The 23,067-nt window shown below is 39.2% G+C and overlaps 1 protein-coding gene across 2 annotated transcripts in view; it reads left to right on the forward strand.

Moving 5' to 3' along the window:
- Positions 1-23,067, forward strand: part of BBOX1 (gamma-butyrobetaine hydroxylase 1) — a 64,026-nt gene that overhangs the window by 24,666 nt on the left and 16,293 nt on the right. For both annotated transcript variants that reach the window (XM_060399503.1, XM_004016354.5), the window contains exon 4: positions 19,844-19,949. In XM_060399503.1, coding sequence (XP_060255486.1) covers positions 19,844-19,949 — 106 coding nt within the window. The remainder of the gene's footprint in view (positions 1-19,843; positions 19,950-23,067) is intronic.

Raw genomic sequence — 23,067 nt, forward strand, 5'->3', positions numbered from 1 at the left:
CTCTTTTGATTGATGATATAAAAATGTCTACACTGTTTTGAACAGGAAGTAAAATGAGAATCTAAAAAGTGGGATTTCTCTGAGCATGACTGGAATGACATCAGACACCAAAGATAGGGTAGTTAAAGGGGGAGGATTCTTTTGCTATGGCCACCACAACAGAATATCACAGATTGGGTGGCTTAAACAGCTGAAGTTTATTTCCTCCCAGTTCTGAAGGCTGAAGTCCAAGATCAAGGTCTTGGCAGCTATGGGCTTCCCAGGTGATGCAATGGTAAAAAGTCTACCTCCAGCGTAGGAGATGCAGGAGATTTAGATTTGATCCCTGGGTTGGGAAGATCCCCTGGAGAAGGAAATGGCAACCCACTCCAGTATTCTTGCCTGGGAAATCCCATGGACAGAGGAGCCTGGTGGGCTACACTCCACAGGGTCACAAAGAGTGAGACACAACTGAGTGGCTGAGCACGCACATACACTGGCAGGTGTGGTTCTTGGTGAACGCTCTCCTCCTGACTTGCGGTTGGCCGCTTTCTCACTGTATCTTCATATGGCCTTTCCTCTGGGTATCTGTTCTCTTGGTATCTCTTCCTTTATAAGGACATTAGTCCTATTGGACTAGGGCTCCACCTTTGAGATTTCATTTAACCTGGAGTTCCCTGTCAGTCCAGTGATTAGGACTCCATGCTCTCACTTTAGAGGGCCTGACTCAATCCCTGGTCAAAAAATATATATATATATTTCTTTTCACCTTAATCACCTCCTTAAAGGCTCTTACTCCAAACATAGTCACATTGAAGGTTAGCACTTCATCATATAAATTTGAGGAGGACACTATTCAGTCCATAACACGTGAGCTAGAAGACTATTTCTACATGTTTTAAAAATATTCAGCTTTACAAAAGTGAAAGTTGATAAAGTTTTACCTCACAAAAGTTGGTGCAAAATTAAGCTGGGCCCTGAGGAAGTGAAACCAGCCAGCAGATGTGTTAGATAAAACTAAGGAGCAGATAATTAAGTCTATACACTTTAGCAAGTAACAGGAAATATTATAATTGATTTTAACTTTGGAACAAAAGGCCATTTGCATAAGAATTGCCTGGAAGGTAACATTAATTATGGATGATAAAACACTAACAACAGGAAACACTTATCTGGAAATGGGGCATTCATTAGGGTAAGCCTGTCATTTCAGATGAATACACTTATTCCTGGGCTCAGAGTAGAGGGCACTAAAAGCGAAAAGGACCTTCAAAAGGCAAAGGTCACAGGCTGGTAGTACACAGGCAGTATTCAGATGTGTTTTGTTTGGCCTACATGACGTTGAAAGAAAATGAAGTTAGTCGTCTCCCATCAAAAACTGGGAGAGTTTACATTAAATATGGGTCTGACTTTTCTTGAAAAATCAAATATAGCAACAACTGAGCTTAACCCCTTGCTTGCCAACAACCTGTATATATATATATACACAAGGCTGAATCCTGAAGCGAGCACATTCTCATACTCCAGTTTTACACATGCTGTCCCCACTCCTGCCTCAGACCTGCAAGGCCCTGCCAGTCTTTGACTTTGCCCTAGGTCAGCTAATTGAGAGCAAGACCTCATCTGCAGGTAATCAGAAGTTCAAAAATCTCCAATCAGACTTCTCTGGTGGTACGGGATGAGAATCTGCCTGCCAACGCAGGGGACACGTTTTTTAACCCCTGGCCCAGGAAGATCCCACACGCCATGGAGTAACTTAGCCCATGTGCCACAACTACTGAGCCTACACTCTAGAACCCGGGAACTGAAACTATGGAGCCATGTGCCTTATCTGCTGAAGCCTGTGTGCCCTAGGGCCCGTGCTCCACAACAGGAGAAGAAACTGCTGTGAGAAACTCACGCATCACAACAAAGAGTAGCCCCCAGTCACTGTAACTACAGAAAAACACGTGAACAGCAGTGAAAACCCAGAGCAGCCAAAAATAAAACAAATTTAAAAGTTTAAAAAATATTCAGTCCCCAGTGATTTGAACATGTTTATTCATGGCAGAGGACTATCACGTTTAAGCTTTAATTACCTAGCCTCCATTCCCACCCCAGGAAGTTACTTTTACTATCAGCAAATTTGTTGTACAAAATTTTTATCTGCTCTACATCTGCAAGAATTGAAGCTGCCTTTAGAGATAACTAACTAGACATTGGGAAAGACTCTGATGCTGGGAGGATTGGGGGCAGGAGGAGAAGGGGACGACAGAGGATGAGATGGCTGGATGGCATCACTGACTCGATGGACATGAGTTTGGGTGAACTCTGGGAGTTGGTGATGGACAGGGAGGCCTGGTGTGCTGCGATTCATGGGGTCGCAAACAGTCGGACATGACTGAGCGACTGAACTGAACTGAACCAGGCCTGACCCTGCTTCGCTTCTGAGATCAGATGAGATCGGGTGCACTCAGATGGTAAAGAGTCTGCCTGCAGTGTAAAAGACCTAAGTTCTATCCCTGGGTTGGGAAGATCCCCTAGAGAAGGAAATATTCTTGCCTGGAATTGCACTCCAGTATTCTTACCTAGAATTGCACTCTAGTATTCTTACCTGGAAAATCCCATGGATGGCAGAGCCTGGCAGGCTACAGTCCATTGGGTCGCAAAGAGTCAGACACAACAGAGTGACTTCACTTTAGAGATAACAGCAGTTAAAACAGACAAAGGAGAAAGAATCTTGAAATTATTAACAGCTTCGACTGTATTATTTGTTCTTTATTTTTCACAATTTTTTGAAATAGATGTTATCTCTGAGTTCCTTTTGGAAGCTGGGACCCAGAGAATTAAACTATACCCCCAAGGTCCTACAGATAGTAAGTAAGGAGCCAAAGCTAGAATCTGGGTCTGTTCAAGCCCTGGGCTTCCTAATCTACCTCGCTAGCAATAACAATACGAAGGAAGAACATGGAATAGATGCTTTCAGGCACTGGAGGTAAACAGACCACTTCAAAACCAATCTTTTCTATGTTGTTTTACTTCATTTTTACTGGCTGACACCAGACTTTTGCATTGATGCCAACACATTTCATAATTTCATTATAGTGGCCAAATTTGGGGGCTCTGTTACGCTTGCCTAACTCCCTCCCCCATCCATCACACTAAGGGTCAGATTCTTGGTCCTGATTTACAGCTTGGGTTTTGTTTTGTTTGTCAAAGTCTTAATAACTCAGCCACTGATCTCATATTGAGCAATTTACTGGAATAAATACTGAAGGTTTGTTGTCCAAACAAATCAGACTTCCTACTACTATTCCACTTCCTTTGTCCAAGATCTTTGCATCTGAACCAAATTGTGTGTGTGCAAGGTCGTGTCCGACTCCACGCAAGTCCCCTGTGGACTGTAGACTGCCAGGCTTCTCTGTCCATGGAATTCTCCAGGCAAGAATATTGGAGTGGGTTGCTGTGCCCTCCTCCAGGGGATATTCCCAACCTAGGGATCGAACCTGCATCTATTATATCCCCTGCATTGGCAGGCAGGTTTTTTACCAGTAGCGCCACCTGGGACGCCCTGACCAAATAGGTTGCCGACTAAATGTCACCTTCAGCAGATTTCTTCCCTAAGTCTCTCCAACCATACCACGCTTCAGGACATGCCTTTCTTTCTACTTTACTTCTTCTTCCACTAATGATAACCAAAATCTCTTTTTTGTTGTTGTTTTTTTATTTTTGGTAATTTCTAATCCCCAACTTCAAGAACTTACAGAAAACAGTTTTGCTGTTGCTGCTATTGTTGTTGTAGCTTAGATTTTGTTATTTGCTTTGGGAGGGGGGTTGTCAACAGAATGAGAAAACTAATGTTTTCCCCAAAGTTATTTGCCTTTTCTATATTGAAGTTAGGGTAACATGAGATTTTTAAAAAGAAGAGATATTTAGGACAATGTTTCTCAACCTAGGCTGCACAGTGGAATAGCCAATTTAAAAAAAAAAAAAATCTGAGTCCCATCTCCAGAGATTTTTTCTTTTTTTAAACAAGACTTGATTTGGCCTGGGTAGCAGGAATTTTAAAACTCAGCAGGTGATACTCATTTGCATCAAAGGTCTTAAGCCTCTGGTTGAGAGGAAGGGTAGTTCAAGAGAAGGCAGGTCTCAGCCGATATAGAGCTTGGGTTCTTTACAACCTCTGAATTCTCACAATTATGTAACTAAACAGAACTTGTCATGTTCCTCTTGGTACTGTGCTAATGCCTGGACATGACTTAACTTTATAACATAATCAGTAGCTGCCTTATACAGGGTCTCTCCCTTTCATATCTTTATTTCTCTACTGGCCTTACTCTTGTTTGAAAAATAACTGGTTGGTGAGCGAATGGAAAGAATGAATGAAGGCAATAAATAATGGAGACGAGGCACTGCCAAAAGTATGAGAGGGACAGAGAAAGGAAAACGGGGAATGTTAAAAGGAAACTTTGCTTTCCGGGTAGATTTTTCAAGGAGCCTCATTTCTACTCTTACTCACATGCCAAAAACAATAATAGCTTGCTACTTCACACTTGCTTGCCTTGGGAAACTAATACCCACCTAGTACTTTTCCTTTCAAATAGGGTTACTAGTTCAGAAAATTTGAATTGCATGGGTCTAAACTGAGAATTATAGTATCTGATTTGGGGTTCTGACTGTCATCTCTATTCTCATATGATTGGCTGGATAAATAAAAACAGTAGATTCCAGAACTTTGTATAGTCTTAGTATATAGCAGGCCAGGAATAAATATTTAATGAATAAATTCTCACTAGGTTTAAAAGGACTGTAAAGCAGTAGATGAATGCAATAATTATTAGAGGATTTCATAATTATAAAATTATATTCACCTGAATCAAAATGGCACCAGCTTTGAGGGTAAAGCTTACATCATGTTCCACGTGTGTATTTTCTCAGATACTTGTCATTTTTTTAACCGTGCATCACCTAGACAATATTTTTTCATGCAACCGTGCGAAATGCTCAGTAACCTTACTTCCTTAATGATGAAATCTTTCCTGGGAGAAAAGAATAAGATCTGGTAAAGAAACTCCCATTGTCAGTTTTGTCAAATATATATACATGTGGAGCTGTATGTAAAAAGATAACATTTTCAGGAGGATTTAAACCTTTGACTTGGGGCAACATAGTATTTACAAAGTCAAGGTCAGAAACCTCATCCCATGTCCCTGACCCCCACCCCAAAGGAATAAAAATAGCTTTCTGGATCTTTTCTTTATTGAAGAAATTATATGAATTTTATGATATATTTTAACCCAATGGGAAATAGTCATTTTAAATTACATTCCACTGCCACTGTCAAGTTAGAATAAAGCATTCAAGGAAGCATCCCATAGAGTAAATCTGAAAATAAGTATAATCAATGAAAGAGAATGTCTTGGTTGGCGGTATTGTCCTACACATCCATGAGGCAATCAAATATTTTGCCATGTGCAAAACACCACACCAGCATTTTGTTCTGAGCCAGATTTGGGTTTCTACTTATGCAAAATTATCTTTAGTGATTCTTGTATGTGGTGCTGGTGGTTTAGTGTCTCAGTTGCGCCCAACTCTTGCGATCTCACGGACTGACTATAGCCTTGCCAGCCTCCTCTGTCCATGGGATCCCCAGGCAAGAATACTGGAGTGGGTTGACATTTCCTTCTCCAGTTCTTGTATGTGGATGAATGTAAATAGTTGAGTTGACTTCATCTAGATAATGCAGAACAATAAGTGAAAGTCGCTCAGTCGTGTCTGACTCTTTGTGACCCCCATGGCCTATAGAGTCCATAGAATTCTCCAGGCCAGAGTACCGGAGTGGTAGACTTTCCCTTCTCCAGGGGATCTTCCCAACCCAGGGATTGAACCCAGGTCTCCCACATTGCAGGCAAATTCTTTACCAGCTGTGCCACGAGGGAAGCTCATAGAACAATACGTATCCCATAAAACCAAGGAACTATCAAGGAGTCCTCGACTTTTGGCATTACAAATGAGGGAACAAGACAGGCAATATATGCCAACAGTAGTTAAAAGGTAGCACAGAGCTAAAGGATGGTGCTCTCCTGGTCTTCTGAAAGCATGGTAATGATGGGGTGATATTCAGCTATTAATACGCCAGTTGGAGAGAAGGAAGCCAGGGCTCCTCAAAGTTGCACAGGCTACCAGTGTATAAATAGGTGTGATATTAATACATACGTACTTAATTACAACTGTATAATTCCGTACAGCTCCTTCCCCCCACCACAAGCTAACTCAACATATATGCAAACCATTATATCCACCAAAGAAGCTGGCAAGGGAACAACTACAACCATAGTTCTTTTCTCACTTTGCTAGGATTGCTTTCTCCCCTTCATGCTTCACCTTTTTCTGGCATGCACCTCCCTCACTTTTCCATCTCCCTGCCTTAATCCTGTCTACAAACAGCCTGTTCCAAGTCCTCCTCTATTTGGGGCTCCTTTTCCGTCTTCCGTGCCCTTCTTGCTTGGCCTGCTCATCTTTCTCTTCCTCTGTTATAATCACCACTCACACTACATCTCCCCTTCCTCTAGCAGCCTCTGCGACTCTAGGGGAGAGAACCCTTTTCCCAGCCTCAGCTCTACCAGCCCCTCACTCTCGATCCAGGGCATTAGAAGAAAACAAAATACTAACAAGTACTTTACTCCACTTTCTAGGAGCCAGTTTTGCATTCTGAATGGCTTATCCAGAAAAGAAAGTTGAAAAGTCTCCTCTCTCCCATATATTCATAGCATCTAGTTAGGCATTTTTCTGTTTCCTGTAAGAGATTCCATTTTTATGGATAATACATATAGTGTGGAAAAAAGTGAACTATTCTATTGTAAGATATCACTACTGTTTGTTGGACTGTGGTAATATTTGCTGGTCATTGTCTTTTGAAACTGTAAAATGTATGACAACACTGAGAAGTTCAGATGGTCTTCCCTAAAAGGCTAAAATATAACCTGAGAGTTCCTTCTCTAATTAGTTGGACAACTAATGTGTGTGTGTGTGACAGAGATGGAATAGGGGAGGAGGATTCAACATCGTATTTTTTAAAGTGTTTACCATTAGCCTCATGTATTAACTAGTTATCTTGCTGTTACTACTAACCAGGACAACCTTGGACAATAAGTTTATCTCATTGCCATTGCTACTGTCATATTGTACTTCTTGCAAGTAGGAATGGTGGCCTGATCAGGCCACCACCTTTCTTTAGAACTAGCTTGGTGCCTCACACACATTTATCTCTCAGGAAATGTTAATGAAAGGGAATATAAGCTATGATGTTAAGGAATTCCATTTGATTGAGACACCAAAAATTCTTTTTAGCCTTATCGACATTTATCAGTCCTCAGTTAGAAAATTAGCCTCATGAACAACTCACTAGAAAGTCAAGCAGAAGAGAACACAAATTTCAACCTTAGCCAGCAAGATTCCTTTCCAGATCAGAGCCCAGAAGTTCAGTTCTTTCTTCTTTCCAAGAATGTTTTATTTTCTAGCACAAACAAGATACAATAACACATGCAACAAGGATTAGACTAATAAGAATAAAAATACATTTTTCTGGAACAGTAACATCAGGAGTAAAATAAAGATGGTAAGAAAGAAATTAAAAAAAAAAAAAGAAACTGATGGATTATGGTGGTAGCCAAATTTTATCTTGTGGAGACAAGCATGAAAGTGATATAAATATTGAATAAAACTTATAAGGTCACAAACTGTAGTGGAAAATATAAATATTTTGAAACACTTCATTTCAAAAAGTTCAGGAAAGAATTAAGGACTAAACACCCCAGACCATCTGTATTGCCTTACTGCCCCGAGAGCTGCCCACAGGACCAATAAGGAAACAGAGCTGAATCATGGCTTCACCACTGCCTATTTGTAGGTGAGAAGTTGGTCTAAACTTCTCATGTAATTTCCCAGAGTTCTATCATTCTCTTCTAGTGAGGACTTGTTTCTCCTTTCTAAGGGAGTGTTTTAATACCTATCAGGCTCTTCGAGGCCTTTGGATGAAAAGTTGCTGGAAAAAATATAAAATGCTACTATTACTGCTGATATCTGCATCTGCATGCGTGCCTTGCATGCAGGCTTCATCAGATGAATCAAAAAATATCAAACAGCAAATGTTTCTGTTGGGCTGTTTGTCAAATACACCAGCCAGGCCAGTTAAGAATTAGCAATACTGAAATGGCCTCTGGGGAAAACAAGTCTATCTCCCATCCAGCATCCACTGGATTTCTGCTACCATTTCTGTAAGCCAGCCCAGCAGCATTTCACACATTAACTTGTTTTAGAGATTGAGGATGTATGAGTGAAAATATGATTATTCTTTGGCATTTGGCCCCTTAGAAATTACTCCTACCATTAGTACTCCCTCCAAATCTGACTTTGAAACAGCTACTTGCTTGATGTACATGTTACTAGAAAACATTTCTAAAGTGTGGGGACTGAGCAGGGAAAGGAAAAACAAGTTTACCCATTTTGCTGAAGTTTCTAGCCAAGCAATTGCTTCAGAAAACCACACAGCCCTTCTTGAATAAAAACGGCTTCTGAGTTAGAAAAGACCAACCTAGAAGCAATTCAGACTTGAGAAGAAAACAAAGAAAACTTGTCTGAGTTCTGAATTGAGTTGTAACTTCATCTTACCTTGTGAAAAATTTGCACTGAGATTTCTTAGTGAGTTGTTTTAAATTTAGCACAGTATTTGAGGATGGGAGGGAGGGTATTTAAAATGTGTACTCTTCTGAGTATTAGGGTTTCCTAAGCAGGATAGCATGCTAAGTTGTTTCAGCCATTGTGAATCCCAGTTTATGTTATCAGCCAAGAGCCAGTCCCTGGAGTTCCTTCTATAATATTAGGTTTTGCAGTATGCCAACAAAACCACTTGAGTATGAGGTCATCTCATGAATGAAAGGAAAAAATAATTTCTCTGTCTCATGCTCCTTTAGAAATCACTTGAGGAAATTTATAAGCTACCCTAATAAAGCAGTTGCTTCTCCACAAGCCCTCTGATCCCCGTTACCTCCTTGGTAATACTTTATGATGTCAAGAATGGCAGCTGCTGTTACTGGGATGTGAGAAAATAATTTTCCATTAAGCACTTTTTATGTGCTAAATATTGAACTCCATGCTTTACATCATAATCTTGAATCTTGACAATTCTGATAAGTATCATTATCCCCATTGTAAAGGTAAGGAAACTGAAGCAGAACAATCAGTTGCTAACTCAGGTTTACTTGACTCAGCAGTCTGCAATCTTGCCTGTACACCGTGTTGCTATGGGTGGTTTGTTGTTATTAACATTTTCTCATAGTTCCTAGTGCCATAATAATCATTGACTATCAAATGTGGCTTCTACTCATATTGCAGAGGCAGGAAAGTAATTTGACAGGCCTATGTGGAAAGTCCTCAAACTAAACCATAATGACAGCATCAGAATATTCATTCCTTCCCTTCTTCTCTATTAAGCTCAAATTATAGCCACTGTTTATGCAAATGGAAAATGACAATTGACAAAGAATCAGATAACTTGTTACAAGAAAAGATGTTGTTTATATTTTAATCTTTCATATTATTAATTAAACTATCATCCAGTTCTTGCTCTGGTGAAATAAATTAAGCAGTTTTCCATCCCCCCAACACCCCAAAAAAAACATTAAATATGCTTAATGTGGAATTCTCATAGATTTTTTTTTTTTTTGCAATGGATTGCATTCCAGGTTTTTCATAATGAAGGCCTTTTGAACTTTGAAGCAAGTTGCTGTAAATGTTTATGTTTTTAAAGGTAGTTGTCGTCTTCCTATCATTTATGTGTGTTCAGTCCTCAGTCATGTCCGATTCTTCATGACCCCATGGACTGCAGCCTGCCAGGCTCCTCTGTCCATGGGCTTTTTTTCAGGCAAGAATACGGGAGTGGGTTGCCATTTCCTCCTCCAGAGGATCTTTCCGACCCAGGAATCAAACCCTCATCTCATTCATTGGCAGGCAGATTCTTTACCAGTAAGCCACCTGGGAAGCCCATCTTCAACTTGATTGTTGAGAGTATTATTAATCTTTAAAAATAGATTATAAAAAAATACTTCTCATGGCAGAATATAATATGGATAGAGAAAAATCACATAAAACAAATGTATAGTTTAAGGAATTACTAAGGCTGCTGCTGCTGCTGCTGCTAAGTCGCTTCAGTCGTGTCCGACTCTGTGCAACCCCATAGACGGCAGCCCGCCAGGCTCCCCCATCCCTGGGATTCTCCAGGCAAGAATACTGGAGTGGGTTGCCATTTCCTTCTCCAATGCATGAAAGTAAAAAGTGAAAGTGAAGTCGCTCAGTCATGTCCGACTCTTAGCGACCCCATGGACTGCAGCCTACCAGGCTCCTCTGTCCATGGGATTTTCCAGGCAAGAGTACTGGAGTGGGTTACCATTGCCTTCTCCGCTTAAATACCATCCAGGTCGAGACAGCCACTCTACAACTCACCCACAAGTCCTAACCAATCACAAACCTTCGTTTTCTCCCCCCATGTAATAGCTCCCTTGAATTTTAAGGTATTCACTACCATATTCACTTACATATTTTTCTGGTTTAAAGTATGATCACCCCAGTGTGACTCTCTTATCACGAAAGTTTGGTTTCCCAACTTTTTAGTTTTCTGATACTTTTTTCCTTACCTAACAATTGATTCCTTTTGTAAATATAAGTTTGTTCATCAGCACCAGTGCTACATCAATGTATTTCTATTCACTTTAGTTGCCTGAAACCCATTCTCTTGTAAATTTCTCTGGAAGAACTCATGGGAACAATATTCTCTGAATCCTTGCATGTTGAAAGCAGCTTAAGAACTTTATACTTGAAAATCAGCTTGGCTAAATATAAAATTCTTGGCTTATAGCATCTCTAATATGTCCATATGATTTTATTAGTAATTTCTTTTCCTTATAAGTAATTTGTTATTTCTACCTAGATCCCCTCAGAAGATTTTTTTTTTTTCAAGATTACTGATTTTACAGACTATGTCTTGGTGTGGGCTGCTCTGAGGCAACTTTTTCAGAGTGTTTGACGATCTTTCAATGCAAAGTGTCAAATATAACTTTTTTAATTTTAAGAATATTTTAAATTGTAGTTTTTAGAACTTGCTGTTTTGGGTTTCTTCTTTTGAGGACATCTATTATGTATATATTAAATCTTCTTTGTCTATCCTCTTAATTTGTTACTTTCTCTCCAGTATTTCTTATCTCTTCCCTCGTTTTGACATTTAAATGCTTCTCCTCTAGCTATCTAAAGTCATTATTTGTTGTGCTTATTTGATCTTGCATTTCTTCTAATTTAACCTTCCTTTTTTAAAATTTTTTTTAATTTTTTGTTCTTTTCTGTGTAAATCCCATTTTTAGTTTCTAATTATTATGTAAGTTATTCTTTCATGTAGTGTATCAGAGTTTTCTGGATTCATTAGAAGTAACTATATGTAGAAAACAAATTAGAAATAGGGATAATTATAATATTTTATGCTCATTGTTTGGGGTCATATCCTTCTGGTACATATTGTCTGTGGGTGTGCTATTTTGATTTATTCTTGCCCTTTAAAAAATAAATATGAAACTAAAACTTAATCATTTGTATGTTGCTCATTTTTATAAAAAATTTGTTTTCTTAACTGTTAAAAGGGTATATGATTCAGAAACATTTTCTAATTTATGGTTTTATGTCAGATATCACAGTGATGTCTGATAATATTCTTTTTCTCCTTCTCCCAGTCCTTCTCCTTTGCTTTCATCCAGATCTTTTTCCTTTGTCCCTGTAATATTCAGTTTAGGGTCTTTTTCTAGGAAGGAAGCTTTATCATGGAAGAGAGTTTGGTAAGTTTTTAGAGTTTATGGGGCCCATACTATTCCAACTCCTCACCATAGACCTCTTGTATTCAGCCATACTGAAATGTGAAAAACCTCTGCCAGATTTAATTGTCATTCTCAAATTGCCCCCACTGCACTTGCCAGTGAATATGTTTGTGATTTGGGAATTTTCCAGATCCATCAGATATCTAGAACCTTCTTTCTGCTTCCTCCTACACAATTGCTGATACCATGTATTATGGCTTTGGAGGGTCCATCTCTATACCCTAATAGAATGAGATTTTTTTGTAAGACTTTGCAAGGCTATAAGAGAATCAGAAATGTGAAGGGAAGCCAAGAACAGCCATGGAGCAAATCCTCTTGGTCCAGCCCATTTGACATCCTCTCTCTCATCCTCTGATAGACCGTGTTCTCTCCCTCCACTGGGCCTTCTCATAAGCTATTTTTTTCTGGCTGTGATGACCCTTATCAGTTCAGTTCAGTTCACTTGCTCAGTCATGTCCGACTCTGCAACCCCATAGACTGCAGCACGCCAGGCCTCCCTGTCCACCACCAACTCTCAGAGTTTACTCAAACTCATCTCCATTGAGTCAGTGATGCCATCCAACCATCTCATCCTCTGTCATCCCCTTCTCCTCTCGCCTTCAGTCTTTCCCAGCATCAGGGTCTTTTCAAATGAGTCAGCTCTTCACATCAGGTGGCCAAAGTATTGGAGTTTCAGCTTCAACATCAGTCCTTCCCATGAACATTCAGGACTGATTTACTTTAGGATGGACTGGTTGGTTATCCTTGCAGTCCAAGGGACTCTCAAGAGTCTTCTCCAACACCACAGGTCAAAAGCATCAATTCTTTGGTGCTCAGATTTCTTTAGAGTCCAACTCTCACATCCATACATGACTACTGGAAAAACCATAGCCTTGATGAGATCGGCTTTTGTTGGCAAAGTAATGTCTCTGCTTTTTACTATGCTGTCTAGGTTGGTCATAACTTTCCTTCCAAGGAGTATACATCTTTCAGTTTCATGGCTGTAATCACCATCTGCAGTGATTTTGGAGCTCCAAAAAATAAAGTCTAACACTGTTTCCACTGTTTATCCATCTATTTGCCATGAAGTAATGGGGCTGGATGCCATGATCTTTGTTTTTTGAATGTTGAGCTTTAAGCCAACTTTTTCACTCTCCTCTTTCACTTTCATCAAGAGGCTCTTTAGTTCCTCTTCACTTTCTGCCATAAGGGTAGTGTCATCTGCATATCTGAGGTTATTGATATTTCTCCTGGCAGTCTTGATTCCAGCTTGTGCTTCTTCCAGCTCAGCATTTCTCATGATGGACTCTGCATATAAGTTAAATAAGCAGGGTGACAATATACAGCCTTGACATACTGCTTTTCCTATTTGGAACCAGTCTGTTGTTCCATGTCCAGTTCGAAATGTTGCTTCCTGACCTGCATACAGGTTTCTCAAGAGGCGGGTCAGGTGGTCTGGTATGTTCATCTCTTTCAGAATTTTCCACAGTTTATTGTGATCCACACAGTCAAAGGCTTTGGCATAGCCAATAAAGCAGAAATAGATGTTTTCCTGGAACTCTCTTGCTTTTTCAATGATCCAGCGGATGTTGGCAATTTGATCTCTGGTTCCTCTGCCTTTTCTAAAACCAGCTTGAACATCAGGGAGCTCACGGTTCACATATTGCTGAAGCCTGGCTTGGAGAAATTTGAGCATTACTTTACTAGCGTATGAGATGAGTGCAATTGTGCGGTAGTTTGAGCATTCTTTTGCATTGCCTTTCTTAGGGATTGGAATGAAAACTGACCTTTTCCAGTCCTGTGGCCACTGATGAGTTTTCCAGATTTGCTGGCATATTGAGTGCAGCACTTTCACAGCATCATCTTTCAGGATTTGAAATAGCTCAACTGGAATTCCATCACCTCCACTAGCTTTGTTCATAGATGACCCTTATGCTTCTAGGTAAATCCTACCCAATCTTCATGTCTCTACTTGATGGTCATTTCTTTACTTTCATAACATCTTGTAAGTTAACTTTGGAAGATAAATCACGCTAACTTATCTTCCCCATAGAATATCAGTTTCATGAGGTACAAGTACCATGTCTATTCAATTCTACATCCTCAGTGCCTGGCCACTAGTATGTGCCTAATAAATAGTACTGGAAACATAAGTAACTAGAGGTCTAAAGAGTGACTACATCCAGGAAGTCACATGTGGAAATTTCACAAATATAGTTAGAAATAATAGGCAGTAGGATATTCCTTTGGATGTTAACTATACAACATTTTAGTTTATTTTAGTTAGAAGAGCATTTTCCATGTTAAAATTTAAAAACAAAAACAATACATGACCATTATATTTTTGACCCAATGGGATATATAATGATGTTTCAAAAAGGGCATTCTTTCTTAATCTGACCAGAAGAACTTGCAGTATCAGAGGTTGTGGCTGCTAGGGACAATAAATCTAAGTGGCAGATTTAGAACATCCTTTCATATAAGTACTACTTCAAAAAAGAAAAAGATTACAAATGAATTCAGCTAGATTTTCCAAGTATGAGCCACTAACCAAAAGAGTACAAATTTATCACCAAGGGTATAAAGAAAAAAGTCTATCAAAAGCAAAATGTCAGCATTCCATACATATTGAAGGATTCAAATTCATCACAAAACACTATTAATATTATTAAATACCATAGTATCTATGAATGGTTATTTAAATTAGGGTAACTCTAGTAAATTAACACTCAAACCAATTCCATGAAATACTGTCTTAAAATCATGATTTTAGTGTACAAAAGCTTTTAACAAACTCTTGAATAGATGCAAAAATATAAGGGAAAGTTCTAATTATTAATAAGTGTTTAGATGACATGAACAGCTCGGTGAAAATACATAGGTTTATTTAATGTAGCCTTTGGCAAAAACTCACGCAGTGGCTCAGATGGTAAAGTGTCTGTCTACAATGCGGGAGACCTGGGTTCCATCCCTGGTTCGGGAAGATCCCCTGGAGAAGGAAATGGCAATCCACTCTAGTACTATTGCCTGGAAAATCCCATGGACAGAGGAGCTTGGTAGGCTACAGTCCATGGGGTCGCAAAGAGTCAGACAAGACTGAGTGACTTCACTTTCACTTTGGCAAAAACAGTATTATTTGTTCAGTGACAATTACCTGCCCCAGGGCAATGCCAAGCAAGTCTGTACCACTGGATCTAGATGCTACACTGAGCCTGCTTCCCCAGCTTTAGAACAGTCTGGTCCTCCACTTCTGTTACATCATAACTCCTGATAATCTCCTTTAGTTGTTGCCTTGCTTAGATCCAAAGAATATGTCACTAATGAGAGGTGCATTTGTAAGTACACCCTAATCTCACTAAGGCCCGCGAGTGGGCTTTTAAAAAATGCTTTTTACATAGGCCAATGGATCATGTTTGCATTTATTTCTGCTGTGTTTTATTGGAGATTTGGATTTGAAAAGGATAAGTGAAAGCTTAGAGTCATAGACAATCAGCAGCAGCCTTCCTGGCATGATTCATTTCTATAAGGAGGTTGAAAGGTAGATCAAATGACATTTCTAAGATTTTTCCAGACTTATGCTATAACTATTAAGAGAATGTTTTATGCTTGGAACTGGCAAACTCCTTTCCTGGGATTTATCATTATGTGTGAGTGTAGACTTTTAGGCTATGCATCCCATACCGTGCCTAAGACACTTAAGGGCTAAAAAATGTTTATTATCCCCTGCCAGTTAGCTCAGAGGGCTGGAGAAGTGCTCTGAAGAGGCCAAGTCACAAGCCTCATCTCTGTGGAAGCCAGTTAGTGTCAAAGAAAAGATCTGTTCCCTGGCTGAAGTTCACACCTTGAATCTCATCCAGCTCTGGCCACAGAAAAACTCGGTTCCTCTACCCTTGATCATAGGAGCAATCAAGAAAGAGAATGTAGATGGATCAATGCAAAACCATCATCACTCCAGGGGAGAAAATCTAAATAAAGTCATTTCCTCCTGACAGTGTCAACAGCATCATCTTCTTAGATGACCTTATGTCTTCTAAAACTTGACACAATTACTTTTTTTTGTATCCTTAAATCTCTTACTACATGTTGGTTATTCTTGGAGTGCTCATGTTGACAATAGCCTGAATCTGTATTATATATGGGCCATGGAATGACATAAACTTCATAGAGAACATGTATTTCTTGGCTATAGTCATGACGATATAATGGATTGCCTGACTCATACTTGAAATGAGCAGCAGCAGGCTATATATACCCTTTTCTCCTTTCACTAGGTCTCTTTCCAGTTCATGGCCACATGTAGATGACTCTTTAATCTTTAATGAAAAATATGCCAGGCTTTCCACCCTAAATTTAAATGAGAAAAAAAAAAAAAAGACCAAAATAGCTCATTTCATCCTCAATCTCAGAGAATGGGGAAGAAGCCCAACCTTTTCATTTCACATTTCCTTGCCTCAAATACCTCTCTCAGAAATTCACATTCTCCTTCCTTTATTTAATTCAGGCCTCTGTGAAAAATTTCAGCTCTTTCTAGAGTACTTCCCAAAGCATCATTTCTACCATGACATTCTTCTGGCCCCATTCTTTGTCTCCTTAACTTGCTTTATTTTCTTTATAGCACTTATCTCTACCTGATATTAGATTTGGTAATTACTTGTTTGTCCTTTTTGTTCCCAACTATATTTCTAATGCTAAAACAATACCTGGAATTGAATAGATTTGCTCAATAAATAGTTATTGAAAATGATTTGATGACTATAAACATAATGGCTTTCCTGGTAGCTCGGCTGGTAAAGAACTCACCTGCAACGCAGGAGACCTGGGTTCAGTCCCTGGGTTGGGAATATCCCCTGAAAAAGGGAACAGTTACTCACTCCAGTATTCTGGCCTGGAGAATTCCATGGACAGTATAGTCCATGGGGTGGCAAAAGGTCGGACAAGATTAATCAACTTCACTCACTCACTCATGAACATAATATAATAGGTGGACATTGTAACAACATTAAAATGGCATGTGTATATAGTGACCAACATTGGTTTATTTTGAGACACAGCTTCCTTCAAATTACCCATTGTTTCTATCTTCCAAGGAAAAGTTGCTCAACATCATTAGCCATAAGGATATTACAAAGCAAAACCATGAGCTACCACTTTACACCCTAAGATAGTTATAATAATTTAACCAAAAAAAGAAAAAAAAAACAGAAAACAAGTACAGTGAGGATGTGGAGACACTGGAACCATCACATATTGCTGGTGACAATGTAAAATGGTTCAGCTGCTGTGGAAAACAATTTGGTGGTAGAACTGTACAAAAAAGATCTTCATGACCCAGATAATCACAATAGTGTGATCACTCACCTAGAGCCAGACATCCTGGAATGTGAAGTCAAGTGGGCCTTAGAAAGCATCACTACAAACAAAGCTAGTGGAGATGATGGAATTCCAGTTGAGCTATTTCAAATCCTGAAACATGATGCTGTGAAAGTGCTGCACTCAGTATGCCGGCAAATTTGGAAAACTCAGCAGTGGCCACAGAACTGGAAAACGTCAGTTTTCATTTCAATCCAAAAGAAAGGCAATGCCAAAGAATGCTCAAACTAACGCACAATTGCACTCATATTACATGCCAGTAAAGTAATGCTTAAAATTCTCCAAGCCAGGCTTCAGAAGTAAATAAACCATTAACTTGCAGATGTTCAAGCTGGTTTTAGGAAAGGCAGAGGAACCACAGATTAAATTGCCAACATCTGCTGGATCATGGAAAAAGCAAGAGAGTTCCAGGAAAATATCTATTTCTGCTTTATTGACTATGCCAAAGCCTTTGACTGTGTAGATTACAATAAACTGTGGAAAATTCTGAAAGAGATGAGCATACCAGACCACCTGACCCACCTCTTGAGAAACCTGTATGCAGGTCAGGAAGCAACATTTAAAACTGGACATGGAACAACAGACTGGTTCCAAATAGGAAAAGGAGTATGTCAAGGCTGTATATTGTCACCCTGCTTATTTAATTTATATGCAGAGTACATCATGAGAAACGCCAGGTGCAGGAAGCACAAGCTGGAATCAAGATTGCCAGGAAATATATCAATAACCTCAGATATGCAGATGACACTATCCTTATGGCAGAAAGTGAAGAGGAACTAAAGAGCCTCTTGATGAAAGTGAAAGAAGAGAGTGAAAAAGTTGGCTTAAAGCTCAATATTCAGAAAACTAAGATCATGGCATCTGGTCCCATCACTTCATGGCAAATAGGTGGGGAAACATTGGAAATAGTGTTAGACTTTATTTTTGGACTCCAAAATCACTGCAGATGGTGATTGCAGCCATGAAATTGAAAGACGTTTACTCCTTGGAAGGAAAGTTATGACCAACCTAGATAGCATATTCAAAAGCAGAGACATTACTTTGCCAACAAAGGTCCATCTAGTCAAGGCTATGGTTTTTCCAGTGGTCATGTAGGAACGTGAGAGTTGGACTGTAAAGAAAGCTGAGCGTCGAAACATTGATGCTTTTGAACTGTGGTGTTGGAGAAGACTCTTGAGAGTCCCTTGGACTGCAAGGAGATCCAATCAGTCCATCCTAAAGGAGATCAGTCCTGGGTATTCATTAGAAGGATTGATGTTGAAGCTGAAACTCCAATACTTTGGCCACCTGATGCGAAGAGTTGACTTAATTGAAAAGACCCTGATTCTGAGAAGGACTGGGGACAGGAGAAGGGGACGACAGAGGATGAGAGGGCTGGATGGCATCACCAACTCGATGGACATGAGTTTGGGTAAATTCCAGGAGCTGGTGATGGACAGGGAGGCCTGGCATGCTGTGGTTCATAGGGTGGCAAAGAGTTGAACACAACTGAGCGACTGAACTGAACTAAACAGAAACTTAAAGATAGAAGTATGATATAACCCCATAATTCTACTCCTTCATATCACCCCTCCACAAATTGAGAATAGTTATTCAAATAAACACCTGCACATGAAAATCCACATATTCATACCAGGACTATTCACAGTAACCAAAGAGTAGAAACACCACAAATGTCAATCAAATAATGAATGAACACATTGTGATATAACCATACAACAGAACATTATTCAAGCATAAAAATGAATGAAGTGCTGTTACCTGCTACAACATAGATGAATCTCAAAAATATTATGTTAAGTGAAAGAAGCCAGGCTCATGAGTCACATGTATGATTCTATTTCTATTAAATATACAAAAGTACTTAAATCCATAGAGATAGAAAGCAGGTGGGTATTTGCCAGAGACTAAGAGGACAAAGTGGAAAGAAACTGCATAATGGGTGGTAGGTTTTAGTTTGGAGTGATGGAAATGTTTTGAAACTATATAAACAGAGGCACTGTTATCAGCATTGTCAATGTTCTAATGCCACTGAATGTCAATGAAGTTTTCATTTTAAAATGGCCATTTCATATTCTGTAAGTTTTGCCTCAATAATTCATTTTTTAAATGCATTAAGCTATTAAAAATGTAACCTACAATCCCATATGCGTGTGTGCATGCCCAGTCACTCAGTCATGTCCAGCTCTTTGTGACCCCATGGACTGTAGCCCGCCAGGCTCCTCTGTCCTTGGAATTTTCCAGACAAGAATACTGGAGAGGGTTGTCATTTCCTCCTTCAGGGGCTCTTCCCGACCCAAGGATCAAACCTGTGTCTCCTGTGTCTCGTGCATTTGGCAGGAGGATTCTTTACCACTGAGCCACGTGGGAAGCCCACAATCTCATAGACACCTCTTTATAAACTCTGTACTCTTTTTTTGGAGAGAAGTGAAGTGAGAAGCTGATTCTGAGAAGGCTACTTTGGACAAAGAAAGGTCAGACTCTTTTCCTGGCTCATAGTCATTATGGTAATTATTTCATAAGATGAAGTTTCCATTTCTCCCCGGTCTCAAGTTCATTCTAACACATTTCCTCTGGCTTAGTGACAGACTGTTTAAACATATGTTTCTTGTATTTTACAGACATACTTGGCAAGTGCAAGACAAAATCGATGCAAACAATGTGGCTTACACAACTGGGAAGCTAAGCTTTCACACTGATTATCCAGCCCTCCATCATCCACCTGGGGTAAGGTGAGCCTCAACATGTTTTCCACAAGGCAGGCCAAGGACCAGTATTCTCCTGTATTTTGAGCCTAAAAAAATTGTATGTTTCACTAGCTAATTTGTCTTAATGTAGATTTCTCCAAACACAATCCAAACTCACGAAAATCTCTGTACCTCAATCTTGAACAGCCTCACATTCACAAGGGATAGATTTCCATGTATTTTTTTTTTTTAACACTTCATTTCTCCCTGGAAATAACTACTGGCACTTACTGCTTTGCCAAGACATTTTACCAAAGCAGTATATCTTGAGGTCTTTTTGAACACTTAACATTCCTTGGAGAGTTGAAAGAGAAAATAAAACCAGGGAACACAATGTAGAGTTTTTCCCACAAAGTCACATGGCCACCATTCCTATCAGTTAACTATTGCGGTAAACAACAATAACAACAACAAATGAACAAACAAAACCACTCCATAACTTCCCAGCTTAAAAGCACAGCCACTGACTTATGGTTTTACAATTTCGGCTATATTCAGCTATGTAGTTCTGCTGCTGCTGAGTCTGCAAGGGACTGGTTGACCTAGGTGGTGGCTGAGATGACTTGTCCCTGCCCCATCTGATCTATCATCTCCCCACACTCCAACACCGCTACCCGCGCCCCACCTGGCCCAGGCTTATGCCTGCTACATAGCAGGTAGCAGGGTCTCCAGAGAGCATGCTGAAACATACAAGGCCTCTTGAGACCCAGGCTAGCAATCAACACAGTGTCATCTCTGCCATGTTTTCATACTTTTTTGGTCAAAGGTTTTAGCCCAGACTCAAGGGGTGAGGAAGTAGAGGCCACCTTTTGTGGGAGAAGCTGCAAATACTTACCACAAAGAGGTGTGAATGCAAGAAGCAGAATAACTTTGGTTGTTTTGGGAAACCGTCTACTCTCCCATCTATCCAATTCTTCATCAAGAAGGGAGATGTTCACCATGGAGCACAAATCCTCCAGATTTTCTGGAAGCCTCCCCATCTACTACCTTTTTACAACATTACCATTTTACTAAACAGCTGCATTTTCACAAAAGCATCATTTTGCTAAACCAAGAAATTTTAGAGCTATTGCAACTAAATGAAATAACCCCACAGAAATTTGTATCTTCAAACATAAATGAAAGTGGAAATTTGGGGTAATTCTCTAGCTAACGAAGGTGAAATGGGGGAAAATCAAAATCCATCTGTGTTTTTCATCGTATTAACTGGACACACTTCTCCATGCCTTTGTTACCCATTGTCATCATCAGTATTAACTAAGCTAGTCTAGTATTTTACTTCACCTGTTTCAAATTACTTTGTTGATTGTAAAATACCACATGATTTCTTTGAACTAAATGCAACAGTGAAATGACCCTCAATAGTCACCTTTTCAGGAAGGGGTTGAGAGGAAGACACACAATGTGATTTGTTTTAAATGTGGCCCAGAAATTTTCTAAAACCCTGGGGGTTAAAAGCCAAACTAATCATCTCAGTTCATTTGCCAAAGACAAGTTGGAGAAGTCAAAGGGAATAAAGTTCTTAAAATAACTAGACTAGAAAACTAGATTCTATTTGAAATTTTAAATTACCTGATTTTTTATGAATTTATGTTTTGTTTCAGGGTTAAAATTGAAAGCCTACAGAAAAGTGATCAAATGACTTCATAAACATTCCTGAAGTATAAAGTTTGACATTTTCATAGTATTTTATATTACACTTTCTGTATTTTATATTCTTTCAAAGCATCTTTACTTATATTGCTTTATTTGATGCCTCTTAGCATTCCTTCAAGGTAAATAGAAGCAATCATGTCTTTTTATGTTAAATGAAGGTGCCCAGCATGGTTAAATACTTTTCAAGTTAATAGGGAACTTGAACTTGAAACAGGGCCTCCATCAAAATTTTTTAACACATCATTGGGATCATGAGTTGGACTTTCTAATTACCATAATTTCTGTAACATGCTGACTATTTATAGACATTGTCATACATTACAAACACATGAAATACAGGAATTGAACCTTTTACTTCCATGTTATTTCAAAACTTAGCCCAGTACCTTAGATGTAATAGAGACTTATTAAATATGCTAAAAAGAAGTTTAAAATGCTACAAAGTTGTATCAATCTCTACCAGCAAGTGAAAGGTCCAAATCTAAATAAACTGATAGATTTTTAAATAAAAAAATGATTCCTGAAATGTCTGCTGCCGCTGCTGCTGCTAAGTCACTTCAGTCGTGTCCGACTCTGTGCGACCCCATAGACAGCAGCCAACCAGGCTCCCCCGTCCCTGGGATTCTCCAGGCAAGAACACTGGAGTGGGTTGCCATTTCCTTCTCCAGTGCATGAAAGTGAAAAGTGAAAGTGAAGTCACTCAGTTGGGTCCTGAAATGTCTAGATTCTAGTAAAATAATAATTGAAATTCAGGTACCTGCTTGTGCTATTAAGTTTCCACTTTGGAATTATTCAAAGGTTTTTGAACCTAAGTTTGGGTTCTTTTATAGCAAATAAAATAAACCAATATTCTTTTCAGTACAGACGAAATGATCTGGATAATGAGTTACCTGTTGAGAGTTCAGTTTGATCAATTTCAATCACATGGGGCAGGATAAGGAGACATATCTTTAATGAAACACAGATGTTGTTTCATTCACTGTCTCTGGGCCAAAAGTCGTGTGCTGCCATAAAGCAACATTTAAAAAGAAAATATTTTTGGTTCTGAATGACTTACATGACATCAAATTGGGTTTTATACATGCCAGGCATATCTTTACCTTTTGAATGTGCAAGGAAAGTATTTTCTGGGTCCATCATCTTTTTTCTTTCATAGGATTGCATTAAAATGTACATATACAAAAGAAGATTATCAGTTGGCCTAGCCATATGTAAAAGACATCAGCTGACCTTTGTTTTAAAGGTTTATATTTGAAATATTCTGTGACTTCATTATGGCAGAGTCTAAAAAGGATTTGAAGAACACAGATTCTACCACAGACCAAGTTATGTTATTGTTTCATCTTCTTGGAGTTTGAGAGGCTTGAGGTTGATATTTCCATTTCATCTTCTTTTTAATCATGCTGCTTCACCCCTCATTGCCTTGGCAATGAGTTGATTTT

This window comes from Ovis aries, chromosome 15 (assembly GCF_016772045.2).
Source record: "Ovis aries strain OAR_USU_Benz2616 breed Rambouillet chromosome 15, ARS-UI_Ramb_v3.0, whole genome shotgun sequence".
In the NCBI taxonomy this organism is placed as follows: Eukaryota; Metazoa; Chordata; class Mammalia; order Artiodactyla; family Bovidae; genus Ovis; species Ovis aries.